The 24,019-nt window shown below is 42.4% G+C and overlaps 1 protein-coding gene across 1 annotated transcript in view; it reads left to right on the plus strand.

The window, feature by feature from the left end:
• The window catches only part of SEMA5A (semaphorin 5A), a 208,813-nt gene that overhangs the window by 90,334 nt on the left and 94,460 nt on the right, over positions 1 to 24,019 (plus strand). The window contains exon 3 of the mRNA XM_081952502.1: positions 13,255 to 13,354. Within this exon, the coding sequence (XP_081808628.1) occupies positions 13,255 to 13,354 (100 nt within the window). The remainder of the gene's footprint in view (positions 1 to 13,254; positions 13,355 to 24,019) is intronic.

A 24,019-nucleotide genomic window follows, 5' to 3' on the forward strand; every position in this document is an offset into this window, starting at 1 on the left:
GGGGAAGAGGGTGTCCTCCTCGGCTATAGGAAGGTGGATCAAACTGGCCATCGTATTGGCCTATGAGGTTCAGCACCTTCCGGTGCCCCAGGGCAACACAGCACACTTTACCAGGAGTGTGGCTACCTTGGCGGTCTATCGTGGAGATTTGCAGGGCTGCCACGTGGGCGTCCCCGTCTCCCTTTATCAGACATTACATGTTAGACGTGTTTGCATCGGCTGATGCGCCGTTTGGTTGTAGGGTGTTACAACAAGTGGTAGCACATGAGGAGCCCAGGACCAATAGTGCCCCCCCTGAGGGACGTTAACTTGGGTATGTCCCGATCCTGGCTAATCCTGCAAAATTCCTCCAGAAAATGACAGTTGGTCTTACCTGAACTGTTGTTTTAGGAGGTTTTGCAGGATTAGCCAGGTTCCCACCCTAGCGTTGGTCCAGGGGTTGGGGAGTTCAGGGGGTAGCTTCTTTTCCCTTATGACTTGTTTTCAGGTGTTTTGAAGTAGTCTTGACTTGTTGAAACTGGGAACCAGGAGCAAGGAGCACAGAGGCATGGCTTCAATTTTAATTCTGTCTCGAGGCCAATTGGACATCACAATATCCAATCCTGGCTAATCTGCAAAACCTCCTAAAACAACAGTTCAGGTAAGACCAACTGTCATTCTGGAAATGCACTAGAAGCACACAGCTGTTACTTAGACTTTTGACTTAGTGAGTGATGCTGTTATGTTAAAAGAAGAAATTTTAAGGAAAATACTCAGAATCCCGTGGATGAAAAGTGCTTAACTGTCAGCCTAAGAAGGAGCAGACATATGGTTGTCAGAGATTTCCTGTGGAGAGGAACAGAAGTAACCATCTCCAAACTTGAGATCTCTGAAAGAGCAGGGCTTTCCTGGAGCTTGTATTCCAGATGTGACAACAGACTGCCGAGGCTCTTCAGAATAATTGGTTACTGCTTTCCCTTGCTAATTCACATGGGACAAATGATCCAGTCAGAGGAATTGTTGAACGTATCTCCAAAGACAATAAAGCTCAGGATAAGAAAATGAAGAAATCAGGAGCACAAATGATGCTTGCATCAGTACTTACTGTTAAAGGTCAGAAGGCTGGGAGGAAAGACTAGTATATGACAGAAGAACAGTTGGCACCTGAGTCTGGACAGAGTCATCAGCAAAATATTAGGGTTCATAAACCTTGCCTTATAGTACCAAAATTCCTTATGGATGACAGGGATGCCTATCATGAGAAGCTTAGTAGAAACTTGGTCAAAAAAGCCTGGGAACTAAATCTTGTGGTCTGAGTGAGTATAAAATATTGGGACAAGAATGATTGCAGTAAGACGTTGGCACTGGAAGCTAATAAATTACAAGCAACAGAGATCAGTATTTTACAAGCTAGAAGGACAACATTGGTGTATATCATTATATTTTTATGCTTTGAATCCTGACACAGTGTAGTAATACAATCTAAAAATTAATAGAATGAAACTACTGATAAAAATATTGCAAGCAAAGGATAAGCTTTGTTCCAGAGAACTTGACTTCCCTGCAAGGAAAAGGGGACATTGTTTGTAAAGAATATGTAAATTTGTGCAGAAATCCCTTCTGAGAAAGCATCTGGGTAAAAATGAAGGGAGTCACCCTAGCATTGCTATGGCATATCTACTCACCCAACCAGCCAACCAGAAGACATAGATGATACTTCCCTGGAGCATAAAATAAGGCTTATGCATGGATGAATTTTAGTTGAAATCTTCCATTTACTACTGTCTTAACATCCCCTGGAACCTTCACTCTGCCAACAGTGGAAGACTTGTTTAAATTGTCTGTTTGATTGATTGACTGTCACCCTGTTCTACCCTTCAGCAGCTCAAACCAGCATACTACTTATTTCCTCAGTTTCTATAGCAAGAATGAAGTATGATTCTGAATCTATGATAGTGATTTCGGCTGGCTGTTTTTGGCCAACAGAGTGCTGCAGGAGGTCGTGGAGGCCGAAAACAGACCGCGGGTTGGTGGTGGTGGTGGTGGTGGTGGTGGTGGTGGTTCTTTAATATTTAAAGTTTTGGCTGGCAGAGGCACTGTGGGCTGTTCCTTTGATATTTCCTGGCTGGCCCCATGGGCCAGATTTAAGCACCCCATGGGGCGGGTTTGGCCTGTGGGCTTTGAGTTTCACACCCTGTCCTAGACTTAATACTGACAACAATACAGAAAAGCACTTGTTGATGACGTAGAAGGTGCAAGAATATTGGAGAGGAAGAGTTCATTTCATCTTTTGTGTAAACAAGGGCTATGAAAAGATATTAATTAAATGTATCCCTTGGACAATAGAAAAGCTGATTTTGAAAGTTTGGAGAAAAAAAATACAATCCTTGACAACATTCATCCAGTTTCCAACCTTGGAAAGTTGTAGAAATGGTGATTGTGCTTCAGCTTCAAAGGTCTCTGGAAAAAAATGGATTATCTGGACCACTTTCAGTCAGGGTTCAGGCCTTCTTGGATGATCTCTGGTGGAAGCATGATGGGAGCGGAGCATCTGTCCTTGCTCTTCTTGATCTCTCAACAACCTTTATTGCAATCTTTTATGGCAGGGGTGTCCAAACTTGGCAACTTTAAGACTTGTGGACTTCAACTCCCAGAATTCCCCAGCCAGCTTTTTATGGTATCCTTTTGTGCAGTTTTGGTGCAGGTTTTTTGGGGACTGGGTGATTCAAAAAACAAACAACCCAAGATACATATGCTTTTCTCATTTTTTGAATTAGGTGGCCTTCTAAATTAAGTAAGTGTAATTTTATAACTGCTGACCCAAAGAGCTACAGACCATTTAAGCAATCTGCTTTCTGATACCTTCTGTTTGGGTATAAACTGTTTAATTTCCTATTTTAAAGATTTTGTTAGGGAGGTTTTTGGCTGCAAATAATCTATTTTTATTAGAGAATATAATAACTACTAGTTTGTTTTAGATGACCAGCAGTGAAATATAAGTTCAGTTTTAGTAACCAAATATTTAGTAATGGTGCCAAGGAAAGCAGAATCAGAATGGATGAGGGCAGTAAATAGCATGAAGAAAATAGGGATTCCTCAAAGGGAGATATTAAACATGTAACAACAATGGAGAAATAAAATCAAACTTTTTGCTTTCATTCATGAAATCCAATTATGTTTATTTTGAATATATTTTGAGTATGAATGAAGGCAAATGTATGTGACCCAGGATAATGTTGCAAGATCTAATCTGAGTTGTTCAAGGGACCAGAGGGGTTTTCTTTTTCTTTTTTGAATAATTGGTCAAGAAACTAAACCATAAAATGTTGACAGTTGCAGTATAGCAGCTCATATTCTCTCGGTTATTGATTCATTTATTTTGCAAAGGGTGAAATTGTGAACTGAATGGACGCTGCAGGGCTAAAGGAGGAATTGAGAAAGGAATTATTTCCTTTTGATAATCAACATTTAATGAAGAATCAGCAGCTACTATGATGTCATGGTTTCTTCAATCCAGACAACAAGCATGAGGAAGATATTTCCTCAAGTAGCAAGATTGAGATCAACCCCAAAACAAAGTTGCTACTGCAGCAGAAGGCAGCAGTTGCCTTAATTGTCGTGGCTTACAAACTGATCCTCCAAGGGAGATGAGGCTGCCTGGGAAGCTGGAGATGACAAGACAATGGCAATCCACTTCTGTATTACTGCCGAGAAAACTACACATTTATTTCCATGAAGTCACTGGGAATTGAGCATTATACAAAATGTATGCATGAGGAGCTTTTGGGTGCCTCCTGCTGACAGCAGTTTTTCTTAATGCCAATTCATTCCTCCACTTACAGCAATACTCCCCAAAAGACTTCTCCAAAAGCTATTCATAAATTAGGATAATCTTCAGTGTAGCATTAAATATAGCACAGCAGGAAGGCAGTTATAAAAAAGACAACAGACGCTCACATACTCACACACCCACACGCATACTCTTGGCTACACGCATCATGTTTATGTTAATATTTAAATTTCAGATATTCAACTTTAATCAAAACCTGGGAAGGTTTTAAATAGAAATCATATGATTAATGGACACTACCTATTTTATTTTTATAAATGACTCAAAGTGGTAAACATATTCCTTTCCTCTCCTATTTTCCACACAACAACAATCCTGGTGGGTTGGGTTAAATGAATGTGATTGGCCCAAGATCATCCTGCTGGCTTTAATGCCTAATGATGGATTAGAACTCAGAGTCTCATAGTTTCTAGCCTAGTGCTTTAGATCAGGGGTGTCAGACTCAAGGCCCCCGGGCCGGATGCAACCCCTGAGGTGTTTAGATCTGGCTCGTGGGGCCAGACTGAATATAGCAAAGGACCAGCCCGCAGTGCAGTGGTGGGTTGCTAACTGGTTTACTACTGGTTTGCTCATGTGTGTGTGTGTGCACACACAACACTTCTGCAAATGCACAGAAGCTTATGGGCAGAAGCGTCCGGGCGGGTAGGCGGAGCCTCCTGCTGACGCCACTACTGGTTCAGCTGAAACCGGAGCAACCCACCTCTGTCGTGGTGCCTCTGCTAACAAAAATGGGTGTGGGTGGGGTGCACATGCGCCCCCCCACAAGTGCTTTTGGCCTCCAGAGTGCTCCAGGAGGCTGTCCAGGCCCAAAACGGGGCCTCTAGAGTGCTGCAGGAGGCCATCCTTGACTCAGAAGGTTATAAAAATGAGGAAAAGTAAAATATTTTACCTTTCAGACTTGCATTATTCAGCTACTATAGCCCATGTCAATAATTTATAGTTCTAGTCTTCCTATGGAGTCAGTTCTTGATCTGGTCTCCATCTCATAAGGTAACCAAGTGGATCAAGTAAATATTAAAAAAACAAAATCACAGAAACGTATGTCTCCCTATTTTTATAAGTTTATAAAACCATGTCTGCGGAGGTGCGGTCCCGTTTAATCCCCACCATGGCTGCAGCCACCTTGGCCACACCCAGCCCCCAGCCCCCCATTCCGGCCCTCCGAGGTCAAACCTAATCCTGATGTGGCCCTCAATAAAATGGAATTTGACACCCTTACTATTAAGTATCAGTAATAACTGACAGACAACCAGTAACAGTAACTGATTTATTCAACTTAGTAACTGAACTGAACTGAAAGCCGGTTGACAGCTATTTATATTCTCCAGCTGTCAAGCCGGTAGCCAATAGGGGCTTGATGCTCGTGCCGCCCTGGAACCTGTTTAAAACGACCAATCCTGGGCGCGCGTGGACAGGCCTCCTCTAGCGCCACCTGCTGGTGGACGCTCCGAGAATACAACACTCCTTCCCCCTTGTCCGCGCATGCGTAATCCTGGAACCTGGTTGGCCTTCTGCGCACGCGCTGCGATCTTCTTAGCTGTGGAGTGACTGCCGCCGTAGAGGGAGGATCGCTTCGAGGAAGTGTCCATGAAGGGCCAAACCGTGGAACTCCTCCCAACTCACCAGGTAGATAGCTTGCCGGTATCGGATCATTGATTTGGCCGCCGGAGCTAGTTGTTCGCTCAGATCTGGGCTGATGGGCGGCGTCAACAGGTCTTTGTGAACTTGGAATAACATTTGGAACATTTGAGTTGTTTGACGCTGCACCGGTGTCTCTTCGCCTCAGCTGATCTATGTGCCTCCTCCACACTCTTCCATCTCCAAGGAGGACCCTATAGGAACAGGGCCCCGTTAGCTCCGATACAACACCAGGCACCCATTTAGGATCCCCTGCAAAGTTTTTAGCGAACACTCTTTCCCCTACCATGAAAACCCTAGGGGGGGGAGAGGATGGGTAGGAAGGGGTAGCGTAAAAGGGATGTAATCTGTCTAACGTCGTACGTAGTTTCCTTCCCATTAACAACTCGGAAGGAGCTTTGCCAGTTATTGGGCAAGGGGTGGTGTGCTGGCATCTTAAGAATGTGGCTACTCGTTGCTGCATTGGCAAATGAGCCATGCGTGCCAGTGATTCCTTGGCCGTGCGCACCGCGCGCTCTGCCATTCCATTAGCCGCCGGGTGGAAGGGAGCCACGGGAGCGTGGCGAATGCCTTGGCGTTGGAGAAATGTCTGAAATTCTTGTGAAGTAAATTGGGGCCCGTTATCCGACACTATGATGTCAGGTAACCCATGTGTTGTGAATAAGTTGTCTAAGATTTTTATAGTGGCTGCAGACGTAGTGGAATGCATAGGGAACATTTCTACCCATTTTGACCACGCGTCAATTACCAAGAAGAAGGTTGTTCCCTCTATTGGTCCTAAAAAATCCACGTGGAGTCTGCTCCACGGCGATCTGGGTTGTTCCCATTCTCTGGATGGGGCTGCTGGTGGTGCGGGGCGGACCTGCTGGCATTGGGGGCATTCCTGTACCCACGCTGCAATGTCCGCATCCATGGAGGGCCACCATATGTAACTGCGCCCCAGGCACTTCATACGGACAATGCCAGGGTGGCCCTCATGGAGACGAGATAGCAGTGCCTGGCGCAATTTGCTTGGGATTACTATTCTATGTCCCCAGAGGAGGCAGCCTTGGAGAGATGACAGTTCCGTTCGGCGGCGATAGAATGGCAGTAGTGGCTGGTCTATATCAGAATTAGGCCATCCACTGCGGACGAAATGAATTATTTTTGAGATGATGGGGTCTGCTTTGGAATGTATTGCTATGTCTGATGCGGACAGTGGAAGTTGCAATTCATCTAAAAGGCAGATTGTTTCTGTAGGAGCTGGGTCCAATACCGGAATCGGTAAAGGGCAGCGGCTCAAAGCATCTGCATTGCCCATTGTTATGCCTGGCTTATGGATCAGCGTGTAGTTATAGGCTGATAAGAATTCCGCCCAACGGGACATGCGGGGAGATAAAATTTCTGGAGTGGGGCGGTCGCCAGCTAAAATGCCTAGAAGTGGTTTGTGGTCCGTTAGGAGGGTAAATGGCCGCCCATACAGGTAATGGTGGAAACGTTTTACTCCCGCAACGGCGGCCAGCGCCTCCTTGTCCAGCTGGCTATAATTTCGCTCAGGCTTGGACAAGGTGCGGGAGTAGAACGCTATGGGGGCCTCTGAGCCGTCAGGATATACATGGCTCAGCACTGCGCCAACTCCAAATGGAGAGGCGTCGCAAGCTAGCTGCAGGGGCCACTTCTCATCGTATTGCGCTAGCACTGGTGGAGCTGTCAAAGCCTTTTTGACAGCCGCGAGCGCTTGCGCCTCGCGGCTGGTCCAGAGCCATGGTGCTGAAGTGTCTAAAAGTCGGTGGAGGGGCTCTGCTAACGACGCTTTGTGTGGAATGAACGACGAATAAAAATTGAGGAGGCCTAGGAAAGCCTGCAACTCAACCTTATTGGTTGGGGTTGGTGCGGAAAGGATTGCCTCCACTTTTTTTGGTGATGGGTGGATTCCATCTTTATTTATTAGGAATCCCAGGAATTCTACGGCAGGGACTCCCAATTTACACTTTGATGCCTTAAGATGGAGGCCTGCAGCCCGGAATTTTTGGAGGACCGCACGTAGGGATTTTATTAACGTGGGGGCGTCTTTGGCTGCGATGAGCACATCATCGAAATAGGGTGTGACCCCAGGAATGCCATGGAGCAACCGCTCCATCAATCCCTGGAATATTCCTGGGGCCACACTGACGCCGAATTGCAGCCTACGACATTTAAAAGCCCCGCGGTGGGTGACTATTGTCTGTGCCAGTGCTGTGGCTTCATCAACAGGTAGCTGTTGATAGGCCTGGGCTAGATCCAATTTTGCGAATATCTTACCTCGTCCTAATGTGTGTAGTACGTGCTGGACTACCGGTACTGGGTGGGGATGTGCTTGGAGGGCTTTATTAATTGTTGTTTTAAAATCTGCGCATATTCTTACAGAACCGTCAGATTTTAGGGGAACAACAATTGGAGTTTCCCAAGGGGAAAAATCAACTGGTTGTAGAACTCCTTGTTCCAGGAGTTTGTCAATTTCCGCGTCTACTTTCGCCTTTAAGGCGAATGGTAGACGTCTGGCCTTAAGCCTGATGGGAGCTATTGAAGGGTCGAGGTTTAAAGATATTGGGGAGCCCTTGTAGCAGCCTAATGATGGTGAAAAAACATCTTTGAATTCCGCAATTAGTGAGGTGAAATTGTTAGTAGGTAAGGAAGAGTATTGCGTTGCATGGATGCCAGTTATTGACAAACCCAGAGCACTGAACCAATCGAGCCCCAATAAAGAGGCCAGGGGATCCTGTACCACTAATAATGGTAGGTGGCCTGTGAAGGAGCCATAAGTAACTAGTAGCTTAGCGCAGCCTAGGAGCTTGATGGAGTTTCCCTGGTAGTCTTTCAGGCGGCAGTTTGCAGGGCTGAGTTGCTTTACTTTGTAGTGGGGTAGAATAGATGATAATGTTTGCCAAGAAATAATTGAGCGAGCTGAGCCTGTATCTAGCTCCATAGAGCAAGGCCGGCCTTCGAGGAAGATAGTCAGGTGCATCTTACCGCGACCTCCTGCAGATGCGGATGCTGAGTCGACAACCCATTCGGGGTTGTATTCTTGGATGTCCCCCAGGGATAGAGAATTTAGGCGGCGATTTGGTGGGGCAGGTGCAGAAAAACGGTAGGCAGCATTTTGATTTTGTGGCCGGTTGTCAGGAGCGGATGAGCGGCATATTGCTGCTAAGTGTCCTTTTTTCCCGCATTTCCGGCAAATAGCTGCCCTAAATCGGCAGGTTGAGCGTGCGTGCTTGCCGCCGCAGCTCATGCAGGCGCGACTGTCTCTAAAATTTAATGATTGCAGACGATCTATTGCTAAGTCAATTTCTGATTGTATAGAGGAGGCTAGTTGTTGATGATTTACTTGAGGCGATGGAAACTGTTGTCCCGTTGGCAACGGCTGTGGCAACCGTCTACGGTCAGGGGTTGACTGTTCGGCCATCTCCGCTGCGCGTGCCTCATCAACGGCAATTTTCAAAGTGAGGTCTGACCGGGATAGAATTCGGCGATGTAATTTAACGTCTTTCAGACCATAAATAAATTGTTCCAACAGGGCTTCGTCCAAATCAGCAAATTCACAAGGAATAGCAGCCGCACGGAGCGCAGCCACGTAGTGGCTTATGGATTGCCCCTCTCCTTGAATGCAGTGGCGAAAATCTTGTCGCCTTGCAAAACGTGAAGGTGCCGGTTCATAATGTGTTTTTAATTTTGCCATTAATGTTTCCCAAGGCACCGTGTGTACAGGGGTGGGAGCTGAGAGAGCTCTGGCAGTTGCGAACATTTCTGGTCCACAGTAGTTTAAAAATATGCCTCTTTTCCTCTCCAGGGAGAGGCTTGTTAAGTCGTGTGCCAGGAGGAAACATTCAAACCTTTCCACAAACGCCTCCCAGGTTTCTGCCTCCACACGAAATGGGGCGAACATCGATGAAGTTGTCATTGTAACTTGTTTTGCTGGGTTGGATCCGCCCGTCCTCGTCGCCAGTATTAAGTATCAGTAATAACTGACAGACAACCAGTAACAGTAACTGATTTATTCAACTTAGTAACTGAACTGAACTGAAAGCCGGTTGACAGCTATTTATATTCTCCAGCTGTCAAGCCGGTAGCCAATAGGGGCTTGATGCTCGTGCCGCCCTGGAACCTGTTTAAAACGACCAATCCTGGGCGCGCGTGGACAGGCCTCCTCTAGCGCCACCTGCTGGTGGACGCTCCGAGAATACAACACTTACTTTAGACCATACGGGCTCTAAATACATACAAGTTGCCAAACACTTGAATTATCATCACATGAATGTGGGGACATTACAATGGTAATAGCAATAGCAATAGCACTTAGACTTACATACTGCTTCACAGTGCTTTACAGCTCTCTCTAAGCGGTTTATAGAGTCAGCATATCCCCCCTCCCCCAAAACAAATTGGGTCCTCATTTTACCGACCTCGGAAGGATGGAAGGCTGAATCAGCCTTGAGCTGGTGGGACTCGAACTGCCAAATTGCTGGCAGCCAGTGATCAGCAGAAGTAGCCTGTAGTACTGCACTCTAACCACTGTGTCACCACGGCCCATATGATGTAATAAATATAAGGCTTGGTCCTCAGCCACTTTTTTCAGCTCTGTTGTAACTTCAAATTGTTGTTAAAAGAATAGTCATGATTACCTGCAGTGGGACAGTTTGGAAACCCATACAGAGTTCAACTGGAGATCATCCAGGGCAGTTTCCCACCTGGTTGGAAGCTCAGGTTGTATGGGTTTGAACAACGACTGAGAAATCAATGTCACTCTGTGGCATAAATGTAGATGAATCGAAGGAGAACTCCTGGATCTGAAAGCAGAACAATTTTGCCATATTTTTCAAAGACTCCTGGAATTACCCTGCTGACATATGGAAAGGGAAAGCATTTTGTTTCACTGCTCATATGAAACTGTATTTTTGATTGAGCATGTAGACTAGTGAAGGTGACAAATCTGTCACTTCACATTGAAGCTTTTGGGTAACTGGGGAACATTCTGTTATGCTGGAAGAGAGTTGGCATATTTCAAAGCATTAAGTGTTAAATGTTCCACTTCACATCTCTTTCTTAGTGAAGCAGACCATTTGCTTTCAGTATCAAAACTGATTTTAAAAACAATAACCGATAAGGCAAGGAATTATAACAGAAATGGAAATTGCAAGGAAATTAGTAGGTAAACAGCAGATTGGAAGGGTTGCATTCATACCCTGCGGTGTTACTTGTGTACCATATGTCTTTAAAGATTGTTTGGAAGCTGCACTTGGTGCAAAACACCCACTTTATCTTCTCTCCAGGGTGGAAACCAAAATAAGGGGAGACAGTTTCTTAAGCACCAATAGCAAATAATTATTTATTGTCTAGAAACACTTGTTTTGGACTGTTCCTTCATCAAGGCCATTCTACAAGAAACCCTTACAAACAGTGTGTGTGGTTTTATCCATGTAAAAACATCTGTGTCTAAAAGCAACATGCAGTACATAAAAAACATGTTAAATAACCAGATGGGCTCTTGTGGCGAGGCAGGAATCTGAGCAACCCACTGCTGAAAAGTTACCAACCCATGAACTAAATTAAGCCTCTTAGGGTAATTATCCAGAGTTTTGGGCTGGAGACCACTGGTATCCAGACTTCTTAGGAGAAGTCATGCTTGTTTTGAATTTATATCCAACATAGCAACAAAGTATATGAGGATAATAAACTGAGTTTGAATCTTATCAAAACAGACCTGGCTGAGTGTGTGGTTCTCAGTTGGACAGTTTGCCTATTAAACAAAGCGTACTTATTTTATTTATATTTATTTATCATATTTAAGAACCACCTCTCGCCCCTCACAGAGCTGCATTCTCTCTTTATTTAAATAGGTGCACAGGATGGGGGTTATCCTAAAATTATTAGCGTTACTTGAGTCCCAAATGGCCAGGCTAAGCTGCACCATTAGACTCATGTTTAGATTATAAACCTGACTATAAATAATCATGGAGCAAGTTCTACAAAAAATAGAAAGATGATGAATAAATTTACAATTTCTTACATTGACTTTATCAAAGCTACAACTCTATAGAGGCTACAGCTCAGTGGTGGGTTCCCGATCTCATTGCACCCGGGATAGTGCAATGGGGCCGGGTGTCCGCCACACGCGCAGCACACAAGCAGTGCACACATGCGTACTTACTGCCCACAATGCTCCGCGACGCTCCAGCTGCTTGGCAGATCATCACGCAGGCACCATACACTCTGTGCGCAGAAGCCCCTACCAGCCACATATCCCACCACTGCTACAGCTGGTCCAAAATTTGATGGACAGGTAGTGAGTCTGTCGTACCTCTGCCCTGCCTGCAAGTAAGCTACTGAGCTAAAATTGAGGTTTGTCTTGAAGGCCTTAAAGAAGTAATTCCTGACAGGATGCCTTCTTCATTACAGCCCTTGTTAGTTGCTAAGATCTATGTGAGCAGAGAACTGCAGAGAAGCATCTGATGATTTGTTAGGGATGTAACCCTAAGCTTGGCTTGGCAATGTATATATGCTATGATCGTAAAAAATGTATCTGTTACTTTAAATGCTAGAGAGATGAAATTGACTTGTTACCTCAAGCAGCCATAAGAGGGAGCCAGAATGACTGTTAGCTCTCTGTTTGTTAGACGCTGATCAGTGTATTGTGAGGTACTGTTGTTTGCTACTGTTAGCTGTTTTTGTGTGCTAGACTATTTGATAACTGAATGACTGAACCGTGTATGACTTGGACTGTTAACTGGACTCTGAATACCTCTATATTTCCACATAGTAAACTACTATATTTTATACTATTCAGTGTCCCTGTATGCTGGTTTGTGTGTGTTCGTCCATACCACTCTTATTACGCTTCTCTGCACACTCGCTCTCCTAACGGGGAGCTTACTTACTTAACATGATTGCTTGTGGCTAACCCTCCCTGTGGAATGTCTTCCCTACTGACATTCAGAGAGTTTCTACTATTCTATATCTGAGGCATCTGTTGAAAACCTATCAGTTTACCACTGACTTCCCTTTAGAAATGCCAGATGGGTCTTTTGATTCTGTCCCTCTTCCTTTTAATGAGCAAATGTTATATTGTTTTAAATCATTAGCTTTTAGTACTGCATTTTATGTTTTGAAAATTGTTCTGAAATGCATTACCACAGGAAATGGTATAAAAATGAGTTTGGCAAGTTCTCAGTATTCCAGATGTGTCGATTCCTGGCTTAGAACTTCCCTATTTTCAAAAGAGGTTCTTCTGAAAATGCATCTAGGTTTGGATGGCAGCATATTGAGCAGGCAAGAGGCTGCTTTCCTTAGCATCACCCTTGAGCAATGGAATGCAGAAGTGGAAATGTGTATGCTCCTAAGATGATCAGAAGTATCTCAGATCTCTCACTGCCTCTTTGCTGCTTGTCTTTTAAAGTTTAAAACTCCTGGGTTTTTTTTTTTTTTGGTTATCTATTTATTAAAGTTAATATTCATATTAATATTGTTCTGTAAAGCAGAGGATGGGAGAAAAGGTTGACAAGATAGGTTTGAACATCTTGTAATTTTCCCTAGGTCTTAATTCTGATGCTGACAATATTTACATTTATTAAGAGGTTCACGGAAAAGAAATAGGAAGGAAGACAAAATCTGGAACTGCAGAAAACCAGAACAGAATTGAAGTCATTACTCACTTTTTCTAATTTTACAAAACTGTTGAGATCATTGGTATAGATAAAATGATTTGATAGCACCAAATGAAAATAAATGCGAATTGTCTGAAAGATATGACTATTTTCTTTGTGTTTTTGTAGAACTTGCTCCTTGGTTACATGTGTTCAGATTGAAAAATGCTGTTGACTTTTCTCAAATAACATTCGATCCAAGACAAAAAGAACTGATTGTTGGTGCAAGGTGAGATGCTATTTTTAAAATATACCTTTTATTTTCCAAGTGCATTTGTGACAAAGAACTGGGTTGTATTTCTCTGTTATACTATATTTTTAAGGCATGGGTAAGCAAGCTGGCATTTTCCTGAGGTTTTGGGGTTTTAAGTTTCCATCAGTCCTATGTGGTTGTTGCCCAAAATGTGTGTGGAGTATTAGGTGAATTAAATTAGATGTATGAAAAAGAATTGTGACACTTGTGTTTATGATTTTCCACACTCAGTATGTGACAAAGGCCCCTTTCCAATTTCAGTATGTAAATTCAGGCATTTCTCTGAATACCCAGTGGCTTGAAATCGAATAAAGGATGAGCTTGCACGTGATAACCATGCTACTTCATCTCTGTGATTTCTCTTTTCTTTTATTATAATGGTGTAAATCATGATAGATTATATTATTTCAATGTAGTTTTCAATGCATTGTTTATATAATGTGATTAAAATTATTAGCACTCTATTATTTGAAAAGGCAGGGGCACGATGGCTCAGCAATTAAAGATGCTGAACTTGTCAGCTGGAAAGCTGGCAGCCTGAGTTCAGAATCTGAGCATTGCACGATGGGGTGAGCTGCCATTACTTGCCCCAGTTCCTGCCCTAGTAGTTCAAAAGCCAACAAATGCAAGTAGATAAATAGGTACCACTTCAATGGGAAGGTAACAGCATTCTGTATGCGTTGGGGTATAGTCATGCTGGCCACCTGACCCCAGAAATGTCTTCAGAAAATGCTGGTCTCTCTCGGCTAAAAAACAGAGATGAGCACCGTTTCCTAGAGTCAGACATGACTGGATAGTTTTGTTTCACCTTTTGTTACTTATTTGAAAAGGTTACAGTATTGGAAAAAAGGAGAAAAGTAAAATTCTCTATTAACGTTAAGAAGTTAAGAAAGTAATTTTGAAGGCTTCATTTCCCTCTTGCCTTCCTGCTTTCAGTGTCTGAAAATAATTGCAGGCTTCACGGTGAGCTTAGAAAGGTAACTGCTTTAGAAAGTCAATAGAATCTAGTTTTCTTAGAAATGTTTAGAACTTCAGGCAAAGGTGAATTTCATGATGTAGTTTTGGCTAAAATATGTCTGTTCTGACTAGCAGCACTGAGTAACAAATTTGCAGGCTCCCCTCCCTCTCCCAAATAATCAGCCTAGCTTCAACGTGTGGCACCTTTTATTACTTTAGCTGAGAATCATTTCTGCTGACTTGGTAACTTTCAGAGAATATTTTATAAAGGAAAGATACGAAGCATCTCATCTTATTTTAAAACAGGGATGTCCGATCTTGGCAACTTTAAGACTTGTGGACTTCAACTCCCAGAATTCCCCAGCCAGTGGGAAATTCTGGGAGTTGAAGTCCACAAGTCTTAAAGTTGCCAAGATTGGGCACCCCGGATTAAAGCGAAGACAGATATGCCAGTTTAGAAAGATTCATACCATATTCAGTGAGTACCAATATGCTCTTCTCTCCTGAGGTGATCAGTGGAAACCAGACACATCAGGACTGAATCTAGTTATAAAGTGGATACCAATACCGTCAAAATAGTTTTGAAATTGTGTTTTAAAAGTGTGCAGTATTTTTAAATTAAGTGGACATTAATGTGGATTATAAAACATACTACTCATTTGAAGCATAGGATGATGGATCAGAATGATGGGTGAGTTAGTATTCTCTTGCTAGTATTTCTATGCATCATGTGCATTATGAAGCTGGCTAAAATGGTAGAAAAACCTACTGGGATTGTGCACGTTCCTCCCCCCCCCCTTTCCTCTTTGTAAACTGGCAATTTCCATTAAGGGTGAATTCTGCCATTCTGCTCTAACTCTAGGTTCTTGCTAGGTTTAATCAACCCAGAGAATGAAAGCTTCAAACAGTAATAGAATTAGCTAAATCTGCATGGCAAATTCTTAATTTATGATTCAGATATCAGCATACTGGTTTTCCCTCTTTTATTATCCTAGCTTTGGTTTCAACTGTCTTCAAATTCTACCTGTTGTCTAGAGGTATCATTTTCTTTTTGCAAAAAAACCAAAAGGTTTTTGCAAACAACAACCCCAAAACAAGAGTACCTCTGAAATGTTATGATTTAAATAGTTTGTGGCATCATCTACAGTAGTATGGACAGACCGAAAGCTTTAACTGCATATGTTGAAATTGTTGTTCTAATGAAAATTTCACATCATCAGGGAAACATTACAGATAGACCACAACTTACAATCATAACTGAGTCTGCCAAGTTTGGTCATAAATTGTAATGGTCATAAAGTACTGTATTTTTGGGACTATAAGATGCACCTTTTTCCCTCAAAAAAGAGGCTGAAAATCTGGGTGCGTCTTATACACTGAATACAACAATTTTTGCCTCCTGAAACCCCGCCCCCTCACCAAAATGGCCGTGCAGAGCCTTTAGGAGGCTTTCAGAGAGCTCCTGGGGGCTGGGGAGGGTAGAAATGAGCGAACTTTTTCCCCCTAGCCCCCAGGAGCACTCTATAAGCCTCCTAAAGACTATGCATGCCCCTTTTTTGACAAACAACAGGCCCGTTTTTGCAAAAAATGGGCAGTTTTTGGGAGGTCTGCAGAGTGCTTCTTATACTCCGGTGCATCTTATACTCTGAAAATATACGGTAAGTTATCCTGTGACTGTCTTGACTTTTGTGGCAGTGATTTAGCAAACATGGCAGTGGTTAAGGAAATGTGGCAGTCATTACGCAGACCCATTATGTGCGTATGGGGCACTTTTGCTGGAAACCAGAAGTAAACTTTGGTTTTCCTCAGAAACTTTGTAAATCATGGTCCCAAGACTGTGAGATGCTGCAAATGGCCATAAATGTGGGCCAGTTGCTGAGTGCCCAAAATGGGGGCATCACATCATAACTTTGAAAAGCCACTAAGTGACTGGTTGTAACTTAAGGACTACCTGTAAAGGATGACGGCAGAGACAATTACTTTTTTTACAATTACAATTACTCGTCATGTTTTCAAATGCAGCCTCACTTTTAAAACACACTAAGAAATAATTAATTTAAACTTGTAAGCCGCTCCTCCCCCCCAAAATACAGTGATCAATCTTTATATGATCAATCAGTATATTCATAAAAATGTCTACCTTTATCCCAGTAAGTAGCCCAAAGCCCCCATGAGAAATTGAGGGATGAGCAGAGACTGCTTTGCTATTAAGGAATACCATATGTTTTGACTTTCTAATGGCAAAAACATCTATAGATCTGCTTTCTTTGACAGCTGTCTCCCAGCAACCCCTATTAAAGGAAGCCAGAAACAGCTCTTGCTGGATATCTCCTCTTTCAAGCTTCTTGAACGGGCGGTGAACCTGCCTGCCCTGATCCTCTTTTAAGCCTCCTTGGCTCACTCATCTATTCCCTCTCTGTTTGTCTTTGGCTTTAGCCCAATCTAGCTTTAGCTCTACTGCCCTGGCTTGCGACCTATACACAAATCAAAACTGTCCAAAATAACATGCTATAAAAATGATTCTTTTGAAATAAGTGTTAAAGCCAAATGCTTACAGTATAAAATTGGACACATTTGTAGCGTGAATGGTAGGGTATCAATGCTTGTAATAAATACTGCTACATATTTTCTCACTTCCTTAAACAGTGGCAAGTTTCAAGAGCAATTCTGTTGAAAATTTAAATTGTTTACTTAGCCTCTTTCATATGTAACCGTAGAAGAAAGAGAATTACTGGGCTTTCCGCTGAATTCAGGATTACTGTGAGCCTCTTGAAAATGTGAGATCAGAAATGCAGTTGAATGATGAATGTCCAGCATGAGAGTTTGTGTTGTTGCTTTAACACATGGCAGATTTATTGCCCTTGGAGAAAGAGTGCATTTGAAACAGAAACCAGAGTTTTATTCCAAGTTATGTTGGACATGAAACTGGTCTTCAGCTGGATACATCTAGAGTGGTTTGAGGGAAAGAAAAGGTGAAGATTTTGGAAGGCAATTTTTGAGACTGAGCAGGGAAGACCACACTTTTCTTCCCTGACTTTCTAATTTTTTCTCAGATGCAAAACTACTGCAAGAAGGAAAAAAAAATCTAAGTAAGATTTTCAAATTGAAATGAAATCTTCCTATTCACAATTTTATAAGCAGTCTGTGTGCTATGCAATTTAGGCGTGAACATTTCATGTTCCATAGGTCAAAGGAACCTCTTCAAAGGGGTCATCAGCTGGCTCTTGGTTTCTAACTCAGGCAGGGAAAAACATCTCAGAAAGGGAAGTGTCCACTCAAAGAGGAAGGCTGATCCCTTATTTTCTGCTCCCAACCCCATTCGGTCAGCCTTGTAAGCTCATTATTGCTTAGGGATACAGTACATTATTATTATTTAAATCAATTCAATAGAGTAGAAATATGTTTCAGAGAGAAAGTTACTATTCTCTTCCATTTTGAAGTATCTAAGTAGGGGTAGAAAATATGCAACATATAAGCAGCCCCAATAGTCCCTCCTACTCTTTGAACAGAGACTGAATGGTCATCCATCAGAAATGCTTTAATCAATGGATTAAAGCAGTATAGGACTAGATGATCTCTAAGTCACCTTTTGAACTTGATAATTATCTGATACCTGCCTACCTAAGAAAATGTTTAAATGCCTGAATAAGAAAACTCTTAACTCATAGACTAAGTTAACTTAAACCAAGCTACAGCCGTGTAGAATAATGTTTCATGCTTGCTGTGCCATAGTTTGTACCTAATAAAGTGTTAAATGAATTTTAAATGCTTTAAAGCTAGGATAGTTGTATTACAATTTAGGAGCCACACATGATTGTATAAATCATGCAACTTTACATTGAACTGGGACATGGATCCTTTTAGCCAAGTTCTTTGTTTTCTCCAATTGATAAAAAAAGGGCTGATCACATTGGTTCCAGAAAAAGAATCATAGCTGTGTGGCGAAACTTATCTTCTGCATTCAAAGAGTCAGACTGAGGCTGGCTATTTGCAGTTAGGAAAGCAGATGGCTGGTAATGAGAAATACCCCTGCTGCCAATCATAGTAAGACATGGCAAGGACAGATGGGCCAATAGTTTCACTTGGTAGAAAGCAGCTCTCTAAGCATCTGACTATGTGCACCTGGAAAGGCTGAAAATTGAAATGCACTGGAATACATGCATTTCTATTTAATTGTGGGTCTTCCTCCATATTATTGCTCATTATGTCAATTTAGAGATAGCAGATGGGTAAAATAGTATTTTATTCATCACTTAAAGCATAAATGTAAATCTACCAATGAAAACATAATTATCAATGAAAATTGTTAAATGTAGTGTTTTAATTAAAACATTAGATCTTTCCTTAATGTTTGGTTTCATCACATATCACAATACTGATGGTCAATAGTATTAAGTATCTGGGGGTGCAGACAACTAACAATCTGAATTGCTCTCTCCACACGTCATCCTTAGTGAAGCATGCAAACCAGTGTCTGTATTTCCTGCATCAGATGTCCTGGCCACTTTTTACAGAAGCACAATTGAGAGAGTTTTAACAAACTGCATCACTGTTTGGTTTGGTGGCAGCAGTGCCTCAGATAGAAAGTCCATACAGAGAGTGGTAAGGACAGGTGAGAAGATTATAGGAAGCTCACTTCCCATTATTCAGGATATTGCTTATAAGCGCTATGTGCTTAGAGCTCAAAGCATTTTTAGAGACTCCATACACCCACTTTACGGTCTGTTTCTGTTGTTTCTCTGGGAGGAGGTTTCAAAGTATTTCTAGCAGGACTACCAGATTCTGTAAAAATTTTGTTTCCTATGCCATCCATCTGGTAAACTCACAAGATTTGTTTTTCTCACCATGTACATATATACATCCAAACTAGGCTGTGTTGTTTCCCTGTGTCATATAATATACGTGGGTGTATACATAATTTTGTATTTATTTTGTCATGTTTATGTAGTGTATATTGGAGGTGGTGACCCTTTGAGAGCTGTAAGCAATGAAATTTCATTTTATTGTACATTGATTCATGTACTTTCAAAGTGACAATAAAGTTATTCCTAGTGTAAGTCTAAATCTATTCAAAGGGAAAGCTCACATTAAAATCTGACTTTGTAAAAAATAATACTGCAGAATGTCAGAGCTTCCTGCTCATTTTTTTATGAGATGGCATGCTTCTGCTGGTTACTTAATCATGTCTGATTGTCTTTTATTACTACTAGACTCAGAACTTCTATAACGGCTGTCTCCAACCTTTACAGCTTTGCAGATTAGGCGGGGGGGGGGGTGGAATGGCTCCACGCAAGGGGCAGGAAGTGTGCGCACACAGCTTCATTTGTGCAAGTGGAGTTCCGTGCGTGCACATACTTGTCTGCCACTTCAGTGGCCTGGTTCTGAATGGGCTGCAGCCCAGTAGTGGGCCACTGCCCGAGGCTCAGGGACCCCTGTTCTCTAACAAATGAGACACAACCCAAACCATTCTCATCATCCTACTTCTCCCAGATATTGGGGTTTTCTTAAGCTGATAGAGACTGCAGACAAAAATATTTGTTTTTGTCCCATTAGGGATTAGTTTATTTTGCAAAATCAAACAGTTTTCAAGTTTCTTACTTTTTACTTATAATCTAAATGCTAACTCATATGTTTGTATCTCTTTCCTACTTTTTTCCTGCAGCCATCTTAATTTAGAGTTTTCCTGTAATTATAAATTTTGTACAACTGCTATCTTATTTCATCCATATACTGTATTTCCACCCCTACATTCTATGTCTCAACATTCTCATATCGCTATTGTTTTTAGCTCCATCTTTTCCTGTATTTTTAAAGCTCTGAATCGTTCTTACTTCCTCACTTCCTAAGCTCTTGCTGCCAAACACGGTCCATTTACATTTGGAAACCTATTCCACCCCCTCTCTAAGGACTTGCAGCATCTGAGCTTCACCCTCCTAGTCCTTTCTTCCTGGAGCTGGCTTGTGGACCTCTGCGCTGTTGCGCTCAGAGTGGATGCTCCAGGTCCATTTTTGCAGATGTTAATTGGGCTCTTCCCTGTAGATCTGGCCATTGGGCAGCTGTTCCAAGGAATCCCATTCTTTGTGTTATCCTGGGACCCCAGCAGTATTGAAACTCCAGATCTTCGGAGCGAAGAAAAGGGCTTGCATATTTAAGGCACCCTTTCACACTGGGCTGCCTTTTAGTGGCTGCTATTTCCATGTGCAACTAAGTTCCATGCATTCCAGTCCAACAGTGTTATTAGCAGAAATCTCAGAGTTGAAGAATATTTGCACATGTCTTCTTTCCCATTCTGTTCTCCTTGGACTTGTAATTTGCATCACCTCTTGTTCTGTGGCTGCCGTATATAACTAAATTGTGATTTAGGGTACTTGAAAAAAGTTTGGAACAGAAACTGACTTCTGTCTTTTTTTTTTTTCAAAAAGTTTTATTGGTTTTTTTAAAAACATTTATGTGGAAAAGGGTAGGTGGAATTACAAATTTTGGCAGTTGCAAATGCGGCAGACGCCCCCTCCCTCCAAACTCCTAGATTACATCAAAATATCAAATCGTAATACATAATCATAAAAAGTCAGCATCTTAATTCTAGAAAAAATAATTTTCAATCAATTTATATAATTATAATATATAGTCTAGTTATAAATTCATTTTTACTTTCGGTCTATTTATAACATTGTGATTTTCTTATTTATTTTTGTGATCTGAGCTTTCTTGGTGTTGCCCCTTCACCCCCCGCTGGCAGAGCTCCGGCCCCTCCCGTGTCCTGCGTGACCGTTGTGGTGTCTTCTGTTTTTTCTAGGTTGGCTTTATTTTTTTCCATAAAGGCCTGTGCCTCTATGGGTGTATTAATTCTGATTCTTGTCTCCTCCCAGAATATCAGCATACCTTCAGGCATCAACCATCTAAACCACACCCCCTTCTGGTATAATTTATTCGCCAATTGCGAATAATTTTTCCTTTTTTCCCTAATTTTTTTGGGAATCTGCTTTAGAATGGTTATCTCCCTGTCACAGTATGTCAATGTTTGCCCCCTTTGCACACCCAGAATTTCATCTCTTGTGGTTTTCCTAAGGAATTTGATGTGAACCTCCCTGGGTACATTATGTGTTCTGGCATATGCTGAATTCACTCTATAAGCTAGGTCTATCTCCCATTCCATCTGCTGTTTATCTTTATGTATGTATTCAGCTAGAATATTAGTCATAATGTCCCTTATGTTTTCCCCATCTGCTTCTATTACATTTTGAAATCTAAGATAAAAGGACATTCTCTCAAACTCCATTTTCATTTGTTGGATGTCAAGTTCTTTGTTCCCCTTCTGTAAAGCCTCTACCCCCCCCCCTCGCCTCCGCCACCCCACCCTCCACAAGGTCCAGTCTCTGTGAGTTCTTAAAGATTTGGGCTTGGTTCTGTTTAATTTCATCTTTCATTTCCCTTAATTGTTTCTTAATTTCCTCCTGGCCCTGTAGAATTTGTTGAAGCATTTGTTGAAAGTCTATCTCTGTAGTCTTGGGTTGCATCAGTTCTGTTATCTTTGACTGTGTAGCTGGGCTAGATGTTGCAGACGTTGGGGCAGAAGTAGCAAATCCAGGCTTTCCAGGAGGTGGTCTTTTTGGAGACATGGTTTTTAAAGCAAGGAAATCAGTCAAAATAGAGACTGGGCAACTGGAGAAGTAGAGCAGGCAGGCGAATCCAGAAGGCAGAGGATCCAAACAGATGGGGGTTTTTTTAGTCAGTCTAGCAATAGATGAAAATTTTTTCCCCAAAGAGTTCAGAAAAGAACAATCCACAAGAGATTCCTCTGGGTGACTCGGAGACAAAGACCGGAAGCCTGAATTTTAAAGGTGGAGTCAGGTTTCACAGTTCATGAAGACAACGGAAGTGTGCCATCTTGCCCTGCCAGCTTTGGGCTCAGAGGCATAATAAAGTTTTAAAAGTTCAGAAAGTTCTCAGTTCACCCATAGATTCTGGAGCTAAGTCCAATGAAAGTCACTTTTATGAGGGTGAGGCATCATTAGTAGGCTCTCCCCCCTCCTCCTTCCCCTGAGGGCGAAAGCAAAATCTTCTCAAGCCGCTTGTCCAAGGGAGGGGGGGAAATCCCCCTCCCTCTAGCCGCACCTCTAGCAAAAGTCCGAAAGTTTATTTTTTTTTTTAAAAAAGATGCTGAAAAGTCCATAAATTCAAGATAGAGGGAATGGAGAAGGGAAGCCTCTCACCACATTGCCGCTGCTTCGTTCAATAGCGCGTTCTCCGATCGGCATGGGGCGAGGCGCGCGCACACGGGCGCCCTCCGAGACTGCTCCCCGGTGCCTAGAACGAAGCGGAGAAGCCCCCGCCAGCCGACGCCGACGCCAGGACCCTCCGTGAGCCGTTCCCTCGGCAGGACACCTCTCCGGGGCGTCCTGTGCCCCCCCAGAAGCGGGGGAAGCCCACCGGGAGAGCGGGAGCAGGCAAAGGCTTGCCTGTCGCCGTAGCCGCCGGAACCGGAAGTCCAGAAACTGACTTCTGTCTTAAGTATCTATTCTTCACCTCATATTGTAAATGAATTTCAGAGCAGAGGGCAAATTTGTACCAGGCTTTTCAGTGCCATAACATGAGTAATAATAAGAATATTTATAGAATGCCTCTATTTCAATCCTATTTGCAATAAAAATGTGCCTGAATTGTCTAATGTTCTCTTCCTTTCCACCCCAGAAGTAAGTAATAAAAGAAAAAACCAAAAGCTGTAACCACACACTGCCCAAATTCAACCATTTTGTTGGTGAATTTTCTGCTCAAGATCTTGGAGAGCTTTGGAGACTGAGTGTAGCCCATGGTCCACAGGTTTCCCACTGTTATACTTTGTTAAATTATAGGTGTGTAGATTTTACAGTCAGCCAATCAGTCGTTTTGCCTCAGTCTTTCACCAGCAAACGGTTCTATAGTCCCGTTGAAGTGGTTTGGAGGTAAATGACAGCTTAGGAAAGGAAAAGAACAAAATAAATGAAAAAGAAAAAAACCCCACAATCTCTTTACATTGTAAGATTAGGACCCACAGTGTGTTAATTTCTAAAATAATTGGTATGTGTTTTCTAGAAAATCAGGCTCATTCTCTGAATTAATATGGTAATGGAGAAAATTGCAGGAAAAGAAAAAAAGGTGGCGGTGAAAAAATGGAGTGAACTGTCAAGGAATTTATTTTTAAAACTGCATTCCTACAAAATTGTGATGATCTGCAGGTTGTTGGTTCCTAGAAAAAGCAATGTGAGAGATGTAATGGCTACTTACATCTCTCATATTGCCGTGATGTAATTGGCTCTGGATATGTCCTCATTATATTAATGCAAATAAGAAAATACCCATAATCTTTCAAACATTGCCTCCTTCCTTTAGAATGTAATGGTGTCTCACACTAGGATGTGTAAAAAGTACAATAAGTACTGAACTGCAGAAATATTTACCAGTAAAGCGAGAGTTGTATTTGGGAGAGAGGGAAGGGATGCAGTGGTGGGTTTCAAATTTTTTTACTACCAGTTCTGAGGGTGTGGCTTATTTTGTGGGCGTGGCTTGGCAGTCATGTGGGGGTTGGTGATCATATCACCGGGTGGGGGTGGCTTGGTGGTCATGTGATTGGGTGGGGGTGGCCAATTTAGCTGTCCATTTTGCCAATTTAACAGTCCATTAAACAATACATAGCACCCTCCTTTT

Source organism: Natrix helvetica, assembly GCF_964273705.1.
Source record: "Natrix helvetica genome assembly, chromosome: 4".
Lineage (NCBI taxonomy): Eukaryota > Metazoa > Chordata > Lepidosauria > Squamata > Natricidae > Natrix > Natrix helvetica.